The 15,304-nt window shown below is 31.0% G+C and overlaps 1 protein-coding gene across 1 annotated transcript in view; it reads right to left on the bottom strand.

The window, feature by feature from the left end:
• LOC111625266 (tyrosine-protein phosphatase non-receptor type 23-like) overlaps positions 1-15,304 on the bottom strand; it is a 94,966-nt gene that overhangs the window by 55,737 nt on the left and 23,925 nt on the right. The window contains exons 11-15 of the mRNA XM_023368368.1: positions 11,559-11,710; positions 9,494-9,687; positions 8,601-8,610; positions 8,366-8,559; positions 1,001-2,478 (exon numbers count right to left, since the gene is read on the bottom strand). Coding sequence (XP_023224136.1) covers positions 1,001-2,478; positions 8,366-8,559; positions 8,601-8,610; positions 9,494-9,687; positions 11,559-11,710 — 2,028 coding nt within the window. The remainder of the gene's footprint in view (positions 1-1,000; positions 2,479-8,365; positions 8,560-8,600; positions 8,611-9,493; positions 9,688-11,558; positions 11,711-15,304) is intronic.

Below are 15,304 nucleotides of genomic sequence, written 5' to 3'. Positions count from 1 at the left end.
TTAATTTTATGCATTGAAATTCTGATTCAAATGTATATTAATTAAAATAATAATGGTTTTTCCCCCAATTAATGTTATACATTTGCTAAAGCATTTTGTTACTATTTGTTAGATTTCAGATGAATAAAGTCCTGATGTTTTGTCAGTCCTCAATGAGAGCTCAAAATTCTGTCAAAAATCACTTCACTTCAATCTGTAATTTCTCAACTATCCACATCTTATTCATTGTTTGCCTGAACTTTGAAATGATATTTTTTATAATTTGTTATCTTTATTACATATTCAAAATATGAATTTTGTCTGCTGATCACTGATTCAATTTAGCAACTGAGGTTGATTTTGTTTCTAATGCACAGTATTCATCAAAAGTTCATTAAGACTAATAACACTAATTTAATAAATTTAATTATTCTTGAATCAATTCTTCCACACATTTTTATAATTCACTCAACAATTGAATAACCAACTATTGAATGATTTTAGTTAAACATAAAGGATAATGAAATGCAAGAAAAAGTGGACAATGGTATTTGAAAAAAGAAATAAAACACTTATCTCAGAAATATAATAATTTAAACAAATTTTATATTTCAACAGTTTTCGATAATTTAGATTTTCTCTCTTGTCTTGTGTTAATTTGTATATTTCATAATAACAACTTGAAATATTTTACACAAGTCTAATTTATCAATATAAATAATTTTTAATTTGTATTACACAAAAAGTAAGATAATTCAGATTGACGTACTGCATTTTGAATTAAAAATTTTTTAAAATATAATTAATCTTTGTCATCTAAACTTGATCAAAAATTAAAATGTTTAGTTTTTATAGAAAATACAAATAATACAATTTATAAAATTAACATTAGTAAATAGTTTTTTTTTTATTTTGGTGGATAAAAACAACAAAAGATTAATAATAAATAAAAATGTTAATTAGCTATTTAATAAAAATGTTAAGAATTTTGTATAAGTTTTAATATTACATGTAAACTTACCTTTGGTTTTAATATTGGCAACTGTTGTTCAATTGTTAATTTGTTTTCTACAGAACTAGATAATATATCAGTAGTGTCCTTTTCAACTATTTCATTTTTCTGGGAATGTGCAGGACTGACAACAGGAGTAGATTTTGTAGAAACTGCTTCTGTTACATTAGAATCTTTTTGAGGCAGTTTCACAGGATCAATAGGATCCACCACACTGACTGGTGGAATGGTTTCACTGTAAGAAATTTGCTGTGAATAGGCATTTGGAATTTGATTTATATTATTGGGTTGTGGGAAGACAGAATGGTTATAAACAGTTGAAGTTTGAGTATTTATATAATTACTGGGAAATTGATTACTAATATACTGATCTTGGCTATACTGTTCTGTAGATGATATCTGTGATCCAGGTCCATAACAATATGTGGAAGATATCTGACCAACACTTAATTGCTGACTTCCAGAACTAGGTAACTGATAAGTTTGATAATTCATATTTTGAGCTGGAATTTCATTTGAATGTATTTGTTGAGTGATATATTGAGATGGTTTGACTGTTTCAGCATTATATTGATTATAGTTGGAATGTTCTGCAGTCATATTGGTTAGAGTTGTTTGATTTGAAATGTAATTACAAGTTGCAGATGAACTTATTTGTGGTATAGTATAATTATACATATAATTTGAAGCAGAAGTTTGAGGATAAGAAGAAAATGATGTTGTAGTTTGTGGTTGAGAAGAATAAATTATATTTTGATTGTAATTAGATACTATTGGATTTTGATAATTTACATCACTACCTGTAGAATATTGATGATATGAAGAAATATCCATATTAGTTTGATTCTGTCCAACTTGAGAATAAGTATATTGATTAGAAGTGCCATATATCTGTGGATTTGATATATTTTGCATATGACCATAAGTTGCTTGTTCAGTTGGTAACGTTGAATTTGTTGAATACTGTTGATAATAAGAATAATCATATTGATTATAATTTAATTCTTGTTGTGACTGACCATAAGATCCATCAGCAGAAATAGGTTTATTTATGCTATTTACTGTATATGGGGAAGTATGGGTTGTATTAGTACATTGGGCAGTGATGGGTTTTTCAGATCCTACAGGTGCAGGTCTCACACCAATTGCTACAGCATCCACTGAAGTATTAAGAGATTCATTTGCCATTTGTTCATAAAAAGCTGGTTCACTGATAGAAGTTTTAACAGAAGACATAATATTGCTCAGTTCTGGTTGGAAATTTGAATACGGTATAGCAGAAACAGCAGGATATTGTGAATTCAATTGACTTGAATCAAGATCAGACTGAATAGGAACTGAAGGCTGAGAACTGAAAGTTGTAGTTGAAGTTACTGCAGCAGCTCTGTTTGTCATGAAAGGCAGATAATCTTTTAATTTTGGAACACTTGAAACACTTGGAACACTACTTCCTGAAATAGTAGTTTGAAGATCAAATGTTCTTCCAGCTAAAAAAGTAAAAATAAAAAATCATCATCATTAAAATACTGTCGTCATTTTTTTCAATAATAATAAATAAATTAGCAAAAATAATACAATGAATTTATTTCAGCTGATATATTTTATATATTAATATTTAGTTTTTAGTAAGAAAAGTTTACAACATGTTTTCAAACATATTAAGAATGCATTTTCTTTTTTGAAACAGTGAAAAATGACAAAATTTCATTCAAATGAATAAACTGTTTTTAGTCTCTTAAAAATTGAAATACAGTGATACCTCGGTATACATCTGCTTTAGAATAAGTCCTGTTTGGACAAAACAAATTTTGCTCGGTATATGACTTAATTCAATTATATGCGCTATCAATGAACAAATAGCACTATCGGTGTACTAGACCAGACTAGACGTTTGCGGTGCCATGGTTTATAACTTTGTTAAATTTCTTCTGATTTTAATTTGTAATTAAAATTTTATTATTTTTAGTAATCATGAATTGCAAAAAGATAAATGAAAAGCAACAGAAAATTAAAAAAATGACTAGAGTCACAATGGAACTGAAAAAAGAGATTGTTGAGAAATATGGAGATGGCATGCGTGATTTAACTGTTGCATACCATATTCTGAGAATGACAATATTGACAATCGTGAAAAATAAAGACATGATTAAATCTGCTAACGTTGCGAAAGGAGTGAAATCCATTTCTAAACAGAGATTGAAGACATTAGATCATGTTGAGAAATTGCTTTTGCTTGGATAACTGAAAAACAGTTTGCTGGCGAAATTTTATCAGAAGCAATTATTTGCAAGAAAGCTAAAAAGATACATATTGATCTCATGAAAAATCAAGCAGGAAAGCGAGGTGTTTAATTAAAGCCAGCCATATTTTTTTACATGAGAACGGATTAATCATTTTTACATTACTTCTTATGGGAAAGGTTGGTTTGGTATACGTCCTATTCGATATAAGTCCAAACATCAGGAACGGATTAAGGTCATATACTGAGGTTCCACTGTATTTAAAAATAATTTCAAAAACACACTTCTGAAAAGGATTATTCTTTCCTTCATATGCTTATTCTGAGTTGAGTCAATTAAAGATTTGCAACACAATATTTGTAGAGAAATTTCTCATTGAATGTTTATACAGTCATCTATCACATGAAGACTGTTCATTTATATTTAGTACAATTCCATCCCATCATGTCTTTATTTAAATTAATGCTGTTATCATACTTCATTATTGAATAATGTTCTTTAATTCTTCATCGTAAAATATTACTTTCTTTATACCAGGGTTTCTTAAACTTCTTTAATTCATGACCCCATTTATGATTGTGATTATTTTTGCGACCAAAAAATATATATATTTTTTATATATATATTGTTTTTGCAAATTTGTATATCTCAGAAATATAATAANTTTTTACATTACTTCTTATGGGAAAGGTTGGTTTGGTATATGTTCTATTCGGTATAAGTCCAAACATCAGGAACGGATTAAGGTCATATACTGAGGTTCCACTGTATTTAAAAATAATTTCAAAAACACACTTCTGAAAAGGATTATTCTTTCCTTCATATGCTTATTCTGAGTTGAGTCAATTAAAGATTTGCAACACAATATTTGTAGAGAAATTTCTCATTGAATGTTTATACAGTCATCTATCACATGAAGACTGTTCATTTATATTTAGTACAATTCCATCCCATCATGTCTTTATTTAAATTAATGCTGTTATCATACTTCATTATTGAATAATGTTCTTTAATTCTTCATCGTAAAATATTACTTTCTTTATACCAGGGTTTCTTAAACTTCTTTAATTCATGACCCCATTTATGATTGTGATTATTTTTGCGACCAAAAAATATATATATTTTTTATATATATATTGTTTTTGCAAATTTGTATATATCTTTATTTTATATATATATAAAGATATATACAAATTTGCAAAAACAATAATGGTATACTACCACAGTTCACTCGTGTTACAATGGAACAGGGACAACTGAATACACTGAAAAGCGACAACACTACACTAATTTACACTACAATCAGTGTTGCTGAATCATTGTCTCGCTACACCAGAAGTGATACAAAGTGCAACTCACGAAACCTATGACACAAAGCATGTCATTTTCAAACTCTCACAAATTATTTTCAATATTTTGCATTAAAATCTCTTGACCCCAAGATTTTGCTAAGCGACCCCAAATGGGGTTGCGACCCATAGTTTAAGAAGCCCTGCTTTATACAATATTCTTACATTATTTTTATCTATTAAACATTTACTCTGTTTAATGTTTTTATGAACTTATGAAATTGAAGACTTTTGTAATATCTAATAGTAATATCTAAGTAATTTATTTCTTTATTATCTTCACATTTGTATGTGAATTGTATATTCTGATCAATTTTGTTGGCATGCTGCACAATTTTTTCTGCTGTAACAACCTTACTATCATATATTAATAATATGCCATGTATGATAGATATTGATTGGGAAAAGAACAGTTTAGAAGATATAGTTTTCTTCGATAGATATGTGGTATGTTTATGACATATTGTGAAGACATATGTGAAGACAATAAAGAAATCAATTACTTAAATATTACTATTAAAAGAACATATGAAGGTCTTCAATTCTGTAAGTTTGAAAAAGCAAATAATGTAGAGAGAACCATTAACTTTTTCTTTTGTAGCTGTTGGACAATAAGAATGAATGTGTTTTGAATGGAATTAAGAAAAATAATCACAAAAACCACCTGTAAAGAGGATATTTGAAAAAGAAAAGGAACAATTATTTAGGAAATATCTACTAAATGGATACCCTGAAAAATTGCCAAAGAACTGGTATGATAAATACATGAATAATAGGTATAATGTTAGAAATAAAAATGATGATAACCAATATATTTCTTTTCTGTATATTAAAGATTTTTTCGAAAAATATAAACGTGAATTTAATAAATCAACAATTGTGCTTGTGCCCTCCCAAAAACAAACCAGGTTATCACAATTAATGATTAAACATTGGAAACAGACAGAAAAATTGAAGACATCAGGCATAGTATACAAGATAACATGTTCATTTGATCAACCAAAATATTACATCGGCAAAACAAAGTGTCCATTAGATAAAAGACTGGCCAGAACACGGAGCAGCAATTTGGCTAAAAGATAAAAATTTACCTTGGTATCAGCACTGTAAACAAAGTAAATGTTTAATAGATAAAAATAATGTAAGAATATTCTATAAAGAAAATAATATTTTATGATGAATTAAAGAACATTATTTAATAATGAAGTATTTTAACATTAATTTAAATAAAGGCATGATGATAGATGCATGCTGGGATAGAATTGTACTAAATATAAATGAATGGTCTTCATGTGACAGATGACTGTATAAATGTTCAATGAGAAATGGATGTGTTAAACACAATCATACTTTTTTGTGGTTTTTTTTCTCTCCCCTGTTCACTGAGAAGGCCTAGACTTTGTTATCTAGTGAAATGAATCTGAAAGTGTAAAAGTTTGTGGTAATAATAAAAAAATTTCTCTATTAATATTGTGTTGCAGCTTTTTAATTGATAACTCAGAACTGGCATAGAAAGGAAAGTGTGTTTAAAAAATGTTTTTAAGGGACTACAAAATAGCTGATCTTATTGTTACTTTCTTAACCTTTTAACTTTTAAACTACTTTTAGTTTTCCAAAATATTGTTGGATCAAGCTATATAATATTAATCATTGGGCTTTAAGATGTTCATATGGTAATAATCACAACTTCGAATTATCCGAGATTTACGTACATATGTCAAATGCCATGTAACTGATATAATTTATTAACAAATAAATAAGGCTGCATATACAGAATGCTATTTTTGTTAATTAGAAATTATTAACCTTTCAGCAGTGGGATAGTCAGGTATGGTGCTACCCCAAGGTAGTGGATAATAAACGTGGGAAATTTTTAAAGTATTTTTCCACACGTTTTTTCTCATTACTGTTTTGGAAAAAATTTTGTAAATAGTTATGTCTAGTAAAGAAGTTTTTTTATTGTTACATAATTAATTTTTATGTGAATTTTTTTTTGCGGTAGTTTTTGGCGATACCCCCAAAAGAATTTAACGGATATATCTGTCCCTCACCACTGCCACACCATTGCCCTGGACGGATATATCCATCCCTCACTGTTGAGTGGTTAATAATATAAATAAATTGCAGGTAAACAGCATGTGTCCAGTAAAAACCTCACAGGTTACCAGATTGGTTTTATAAAAAGTAAAGCAGAATTCTTTGAAATGTAGTCCAACTGTAGTAGCCTAGAGTCCTACAAATACTTTAATCTGCTACTTGTAGCCTAATCTTTCAATCCTGAAACCCAGCTGTATTTTATGAGCTAAGAGAGAAAAAAAGGGTAATCCATGGGTACAGGTGACTTCCAAAAATTTGTTACTCTAAAAGCAAAATCATGTTGACCAGACTACAATTGTTCTTGGTCTATTGTTCTCTTATAGTATGTAAGTACTTTGATCTAAACCAGGGGTGTCCAATCGTTTTATTTTTCTGGGCCACATTGGAAGAAGTTTTGGAGTTTTGGACCACAAGTATTAATATATTATATATACTTGTGGCCCAATCCTTAAATATATACATATCTAGATTACAGTAATAAGTATTAAAACTTTATCACAAAAAAGAATATTTAAAAAACAAATTACTTCTACAGACACTTTCAATTTTTACTTAGAAATAGATAAATTCATTTATTATAAAGGAGACGAACAAATATTTGTTTTATTTGGGTCTCTAATAAAAAACAACGAAACACCATTTTAAAGTGCATTTTTATTCAACTAATATATTTATATATAATGTGTAGCCCAAAATGTAGCCAATGTGCTAATTGATATTTTTTACGCCAAACTAACAAAAAAGCCAAATTTGGCGGAAAGTAGCCAAATCTTGCAATGCTGGAAGAAATACTAAATAAAGCTGGAGTTGGGACTCAAGGATTAGAAACCCAAACGAGGGGAAAGAGAGAAAGGACAAAAGATAAAGTGAAGAAGGTTGGAAAATTATGGGTCAATATTTGCATAACAGAAGGTCTATTTAACCTTTCTCCCTACTTTATATATTTTGGCCTTCCTGTCCTTTCCCCGAATTTGGGACTATAATCTGAGTCACAACTCCAGCTTTATTTAGTATTCCTTCCTCATTCACACCTTTCCAAGTATTTGAAAATATTTCCTTTCCACTCAAAAATAAAATATGTATAAACTTTGTGAAACTTCTTTTTTGAGTTTGTGCCATTGAAATAAATAAATAAATAAATAAAAAAATTTGTCAGTTTCGTTTACACGTATATTGGGCCTCATTGGAATTTGCCATATGTTAACTTGTTCGTTTAGATCAGGGGTGTCCAACCCTTGGGCCGCATGCGGCCCGTGGGTTGGACATCCCTGATCTAAACAAACAAGTTAACATATGTATGCATATCACATTTCGAACAGAATTTTCACTTTGAAGTAGCTGTATTTTAACTAACCAAATTCCTTAACACACAAATCTCTATATCCCTGGCTGGAACAAATAATACAGTTACCAACTAATGGGATTTTGAACTGTCTGAGTTTGAATTAACAAGAATTTCCTGTATATGTATAAATACACCATGCTAAGGTAAAGTGATAGCTGGCTGAGTGCCATGATGGGTATAATTATAAACTGTGGGTGCTGAGTCAGCCCTAGTCAGCATTGTAAGTAAGTAGTATGGTTATATCAAAATTAAATATGTCTGGAAAAAAAGGGGTCATATGAAAGTCAATATGAACCTTTAACATTTTAATTATATATTTACATAAGAAAAATTGCTTATTTACCTTTCCTAGCCTGAACTTCTGAAATTTGAGCTCTTTCTTCATCTTGCACTTTTGTCACACTTCGAGCTCGAGTCAAAACACGAGAAACATTTGTTTGCAATTTATGATAAAATTCTAGTCCCTTTTGTGCCTTGGCTAATAATTCTTCATATGCTTCATATGAATTTATTAACGATGAAATCATTGCTTCCCGTCTAAAACAAACATTTATATTGTGTTTTTACTTAAAATTTACAGTGAAGATGCTTTTTAATTTGATAAGTTATATTAAGTAATTTTCATAGCTAATTAGTTATGATATATTTGATATATATATAATAAAATTTTAAAAATTAAAATAAAATCAAATTAAATAAATAAATTTATTAATTTGATTTTGATTTGATTTTAATTTGTTTTTGGATATTTTACTTGCATACTTAAAAAGTTTTTCTACTAGTTTGTTATTACAGATTAAATAAAATATATATATATATATTTAACATAGCACTATAATTAATGCTGAACATCAGAAACCTGTTTAAAGAATGATATATGTACATGAAAAATCATAAACAAGTAAAATGATTACATTAAATAAATTAGCACTCATTTACTATATATATTTTTAATTGAACACACACTAATAAATTAATGTTTTTTAATTTTTAAACTTGTTCTGATATTAAATAGCCCAGAATCATAAAACTATATGCTTTAAAAAAAAAAAAGAAAATCAGTTTGTTTCTATTTTGTTCAGTCAAAGTAAACTGGAATTATTTTGTTAAAAAAAAATCAAGCATTTGCATTAGGAAACAGAATTTGGCAAGTATGTAGGATACTATTAATATTTTGCACATATTGGCAGCACTGCTATTGCACAGAAATGTGGAGAAGCTACTCCAAAAAATGGAATCCACCAGTGCAAGCCATCCAAGGAGATTCAGTCATAGAATTTTTGACTTTTAGAGAAAATTAAATCCAAAATCTTCACTTGACTGACTAGTTGATACAATCTCTGAAAACTAATTGAACACATAAATTGCACAAAAGTGACAGCATGTCTGGAAAAAAAGGGGTCATATGAAAGTCAATATGAACCTTTAACATTTTAATTATATATTTACATAAGAAAAATTGCTTATTTACCTTTCCTAGCCTGAACTTCTGAAATTTGAGCTCTTTCTTCATCTTGCACTTTTGTCACACTTCGAGCTCGAGTCAAAACACGAGAAACATTTGTTTGCAATTTATGATAAAATTCTAGTCCCTTTTGTGCCTTGGCTAATAATTCTTCATATGCTTCATATGAATTTATTAACGATGAAATCATTGCTTCCCGTCTAAAACAAACATTTATATTGTGTTTTACTTAAAATTTACAGTGAAGATGCTTCTTAATTTGATAAGTTATATTAAGAGAGAACCATTAACTTTTTCTTTTGTAGCTGTTGGACAATAAGAATGAATGTGTTTTGAATGGAATTAAGAAAAATAATCACAAAAACCACCTGTAAAGAGGATATTTGAAAAAGAAAAGGAACAATTATTTAGGAAATATCTACTAAATGGATACCCTGAAAAATTGCCAAAGAACTGGTATGATAAATACATGAATAATAGGTATAATGTTAGAAATAAAAATGATGATAACCAATATATTTCTTTTCTGTATATTAAAGGTTTTTTCGAAAAATATAAACGTGAATTTAATAAAATCAACAATTGTGCTTGTGCCCTCCCAAAAACAAACCAGGTTATCACAATTAATGATTAAACATTGGAAACAGACAGAAAAATTGAAGACATCAGGCATAGTATACAAGATAACATGTTCATTTGATCAACCAAAATATTACATCGGCAAAACAAAGTGTCCATTAGATAAAAGACTGGCCAGAACACGGAGCAGCAATTTGGCTAAAAGATAAAAATTTACCTTGGTATCAGCACTGTAAACAAAGTAAATGTTTAATAGATAAAAATAATGTAAGAATATTCTATAAAGAAAATAATATTTTATGATGAATTAAAGAACATTATTTAATAATGAAGTATTTTAACATTAATTTAAATAAAGGCATGATGATAGATGCATGCTGGGATAGAATTGTACTAAATATAAATGAATGGTCTTCATGTGACAGATGACTGTATAAATGTTCAATGAGAAATGGATGTGTTAAACACAATCATACTTTTTTGTGGTTTTTTTTCTCTCCCCTGTTCACTGAGAAGGCCTAGACTTTGTTATCTAGTGAAATGAATCTGAAAGTGTAAAAGTTTGTGGTAATAATAAAAAAATTTCTCTATTAATATTGTGTTGCAGCTTTTTAATTGATAACTCAGAACTGGCATAGAAAGGAAAGTGTGTTTAAAAAATGTTTTTAAGGGACTACAAAATAGCTGATCTTATTGTTACTTTCTTAACCTTTTAACTTTTAAACTACTTTTAGTTTTCCAAAATATTGTTGGATCAAGCTATATAATATTAATCATTGGGCTTTAAGATGTTCATATGGTAATAATCACAACTTCGAATTATCCGAGATTTACGTACATATGTCAAATGCCATGTAACTGATATAATTTATTAACAAATAAATAAGGCTGCATATACAGAATGCTATTTTTGTTAATTAGAAATTATTAACCTTTCAGCAGTGGGATAGTCAGGTATGGTGCTACCCCAAGGTAGTGGATAATAAACGTGGGAAATTTTTAAAGTATTTTTCCACACGTTTTTTCTCATTACTGTTTTGGAAAAAATTTTGTAAATAGTTATGTCTAGTAAAGAAGTTTTTTTATTGTTACATAATTAATTTTTATGTGAATTTTTTTTTGCGGTAGTTTTTGGCGATACCCCCAAAAGAATTTAACGGATATNTAATATAGTACAGAAAATATCACATTTTTCTAACTTCTGCATTCATTTAGAACCATTTAGATTTAATTCATTTGAAGAAAGCTCAAAACATATCTAACAATACTTAGTATTACAAATAATAAAGTATTATTAACAATTCTGTATTATTTTAAGAACTTAAAAAGTAAACAAAATGTTTGATTTTTTTCAATAATATAAAAAAAGAAATAAGAGTAATAATAATATAGTTAAGAGCTAAAATTACTTTTTGTAGTTTTATCAAATAAAACAAAATTCTAAACAATAATAAAATTCTTTATAATTGCCTGTAAAAATCAAAATAAATACCTATTTAGAATTTCTGTTGTTGCTTTTCTAATATTTGCATAACGAGCATTTGCTTGGGTTAAAGCATGTAAGATGTTATCTTGGGCCACAAGATTCTGTTCTAAAAGAGCAACTTGTTGATTGTGTTTTTTCAATTCATCTTCAAAAACACTCTGTAATCAAAGTAAAAAAAAAATAGTTATTGACTTTTTATACAAATTTATCAAATATAAACTATTACTGAAAGTTTCATTATTAATGTTGTTTAAAATTCAAATTTATAATTATTGTATTATTATTTTATTTTTGCATTTTTATTAGTTAAATTTCATACAAGCATTGCATGTGAGAGTGAAAATTTTTCTGAAATACTCTTAGATATATAATGTGCTAAACCAGATTCCTGGAATATGGTAGAGTCCATTCACCATCTTATATTTCTCCTCTTTACAGTTTTTCAGGTATGGATGATAAAGATGAGATGGTGAATGAAAGCTACCATACTCCAAGAATAAACTTATCAAAAAAATGAATAAACAGGAGTAACAGAAAGGAGACTAAAAGATAGAGTGCATCAGCATATTTACAAATGTATGATATTAACAAATGAAGGATTATGGTAACTATCTCTTTAAAAGTGTAGATAAAAATATATAAATTTTTTGGGACAAAATGAAAGTCTCAAAATAAATATTTAAACATGGATTATAGTGTAAATAATTATACTCAAAGTTCGAATCACAAATAAGTACATGTCACATCAAATAAACAGATTTATAGTTTTATGAAAGCATGACCATACAAGACTGATAGATTCTGCTAATATTGAACATTTTCTCATCTCACTGCAAGCAAGTGTGAACATGCAATGGTTTTTCATGTCCACACTTGCTTTGATATGTTCGATAAGACAATGCACAGACATATTCGTGCTACATGTATTTTCATGCATTCTTACATGTGACTCTTTTTAATGACACATTTTATCTTTTTGTTTGCAAGTTTGGTATGTAATGTGTTTTTATCAAAAAACTGTTTTTTTTTTTTTTATTAAGATAAACGACTTCCAACAACCTAACATTGCGTTGAATAATAACAATCCACGAAAACCTTTTTTTATGCGTGTTTTGTCCGTAGTAAATTCCACAAGTACTTTCGACCTCCACCGAGGTCTGCTTCAGGTGGTGACTGGCCGTGTTTCGTCCCGACCGTCGTAACGATGTTGCCAACAATGTAAATAAATAAATGTGCGTGTCGGGTTTCACCCCTCCGACTGACGCTGTTCGAATTCCTCGAACAAATACTTCCACGCCTGTGTGAGCATTTCCCCTTCCTTGAAGTTGATGCAGTTGCCCCCCCCTGATAGCTTTATGAATCTCCCAGGCCTCCAGGTGACAGATGTGATCTGCACAGAACGCTTGTCTGATAAATCTGATGTTCCGGAAGTTTGCCCTTATTTCAGGGTCGGTGACATAGGTTGATAAGGCGATGGTGTGTCTTTTATGTTTAACCCATTTGCTGTGGCAGCCGCATTATTGCAGTTTTAACACGCTGGTCACGTGACCATACGTTTTTTAAGAGATGCGGCAACCGCAATAATGTGATTTTAATAAAAAATTTGAATAATTCGCGTTATATTCGAGTTTTCTTGCGATTTTAGCTATGATTCGCTCTTTTGTAGGTCGATTGACTTTGTTTAAGCCAATAAGCGTTTTGTTACCACCCCTGGGCCATAAATATTTCGGGAAAAACACNCAGACGGAGCTTGAAGAAGCGAACAGAAGGGTGGCATGCTTCCAGGAAACCCTGTCGCGCGACCTACAGACGAGGTACCGTAAAAAACTTGATTGGATCTTAGCTAAACAAAGTCTGCACAAAAAACCTTTGCGGGCTGCACCAGTGATTTGTTGGAACCACATTACACCCCCGGATTCTCTCCTTAACATCATGCAGCATGGTCCGATGTTTGCCCCGGGGCCACCGAAATTACGCCCAGAGAATATAATGCCTGACATCGAAAGGCTCATCAAAGGCTTGAGCGACACCCAAAAAGAGTACTACAGGTGGAAAGCCACATTCACGATTTGTTCCGTCAACAGGACCCGCAATGACAACTGGTGGCGCATCTTACAAAAAACCAGGAAATGGCTGACAGACAAACACATCATAGTCCTCAAAGCGGACAAAAATAAATCTCTCATTCTATTAAAAGAAGCCACCTACAGGTCTCTCATACAACAGTATATCGACGACACGGACTGCGAGCCCATCGACAACGGCTACATAGATAAGCTACAGTCTCGTGTTTCTAGATTCACCCGCACTTCGTTAGCCATGAAATGGGGATTGAGCAAGGCAGTCGTTGCCTCTCTTGACGTTCCGAGACTGTTCGCGTTCACCAAAATGCACAAACAGACCCCGTCTCTTAGGCCGATCCTGGATAAAGCTAGATCCCCTATGAGGCTGCTCGAGAAGGCTGTCCACAACATTGCCGCCAAACGATAGAAGGGTTACAAGTTTTCTACCACCAATTCCGTGGACTTTGTAGAGTTGTTACGATGGGTGGAGGTTGGTGACGACCTGCACTTCACGGTCATGGATTTTGTGTCCCTCTTCCCTTCAATAAGACTGCAGCCATGCTTCTGCACTCTTAGGGACCTTCTACTATGTGAGAATGATGCACTCCGGCACCGTAAGCAGATATTGGAGCTGGCGCATCTTATGTGCTACACTTCGGTTTTCCAGTTCATTGAAGCTACTTATTTACTAAGACGAGGTGTCACCATGGGCAGCCCACTTTCGGGGGACCTTTGCGAGCTGGTGGTGAGACAACTGGAGGAGAAAGTGTTGCCCAAATTCTTACCAAACATCAGTCTATACCAAAGATACGTAGACGACATCTTTATACTGTGGAAAACCACTCCGAATCTGGACGACTTTTTGTCGTGTATGAATGACAATGCGTACGGCCTCACCCTCGGCTTGGATCAGGTTAGCAACTCGAGTGCACATTTTCTGGATGTTAACATTCGTCTCGGGGGGGGGGCAAGATAGAAACGAGCGTTTACCATAAACCTGACCAGCTCCCGCTGTTCATCCCCGCGAACTCTTCCGACCCCTTTATCTACAAAATTGCGGCTTTCCGTGCCCTTACCAGACGGGTTTGGTTTGGTTTGTTTTAGTTTTTTTGGCACAAGAGCCATGTAGGCTAAGCTGCGCCAAAGCAAATGGTAAAAATTTTAAAACATCACACTAACGAACTTAGGACATTATTAGCTAAATAAATAAATAAAAAACAACAAATATATACAACAAGATAACTAAGCAAAAACAAGGTAAATATAACTCTAAAATAAGTAAATAAATAAATAACTAATCAAATATCTCTATACATATTATTGACTTTCAGAAAGTCCACTATGTTGTCCAGATTTGGCCTCTGGCCCAAAATCTCTTTAAAACTTGCATTTCCAAAATGCTGTCTACGTATCCTCTCAGAGGCAATGCAGTTGTAAAGTATGTGTTTAACACTTACAGTACAGTTACAATATTGGCATAATGGCTGATCTTCACCCTTCAAAAGGTACAGATGAGTCAACCGAGTATGCCCAATTCTCAAACGAGTAAGAATTACTTCAGATCTCCTGTCATACTGTTTATTACGTGTCCAATTTTCTATATTCGGCTTGATCTCGTGTAGTTTATTGTGGATTTGTGCATTCCACATGTTTTGCCATCGCTCTGCTAGTCGTTTTTTAACAACTAGC

Source organism: Centruroides sculpturatus, unplaced genomic scaffold (assembly GCF_000671375.1).
Source record: "Centruroides sculpturatus isolate CEXI.00-Female unplaced genomic scaffold, Cexi_2.0 scaffold221, whole genome shotgun sequence".
Lineage (NCBI taxonomy): Eukaryota > Metazoa > Arthropoda > Arachnida > Scorpiones > Buthidae > Centruroides > Centruroides sculpturatus.
Note: the sequence above shows the minus strand (reverse complement) of the source record. Positions and strands in the feature narration are given on the sequence as shown.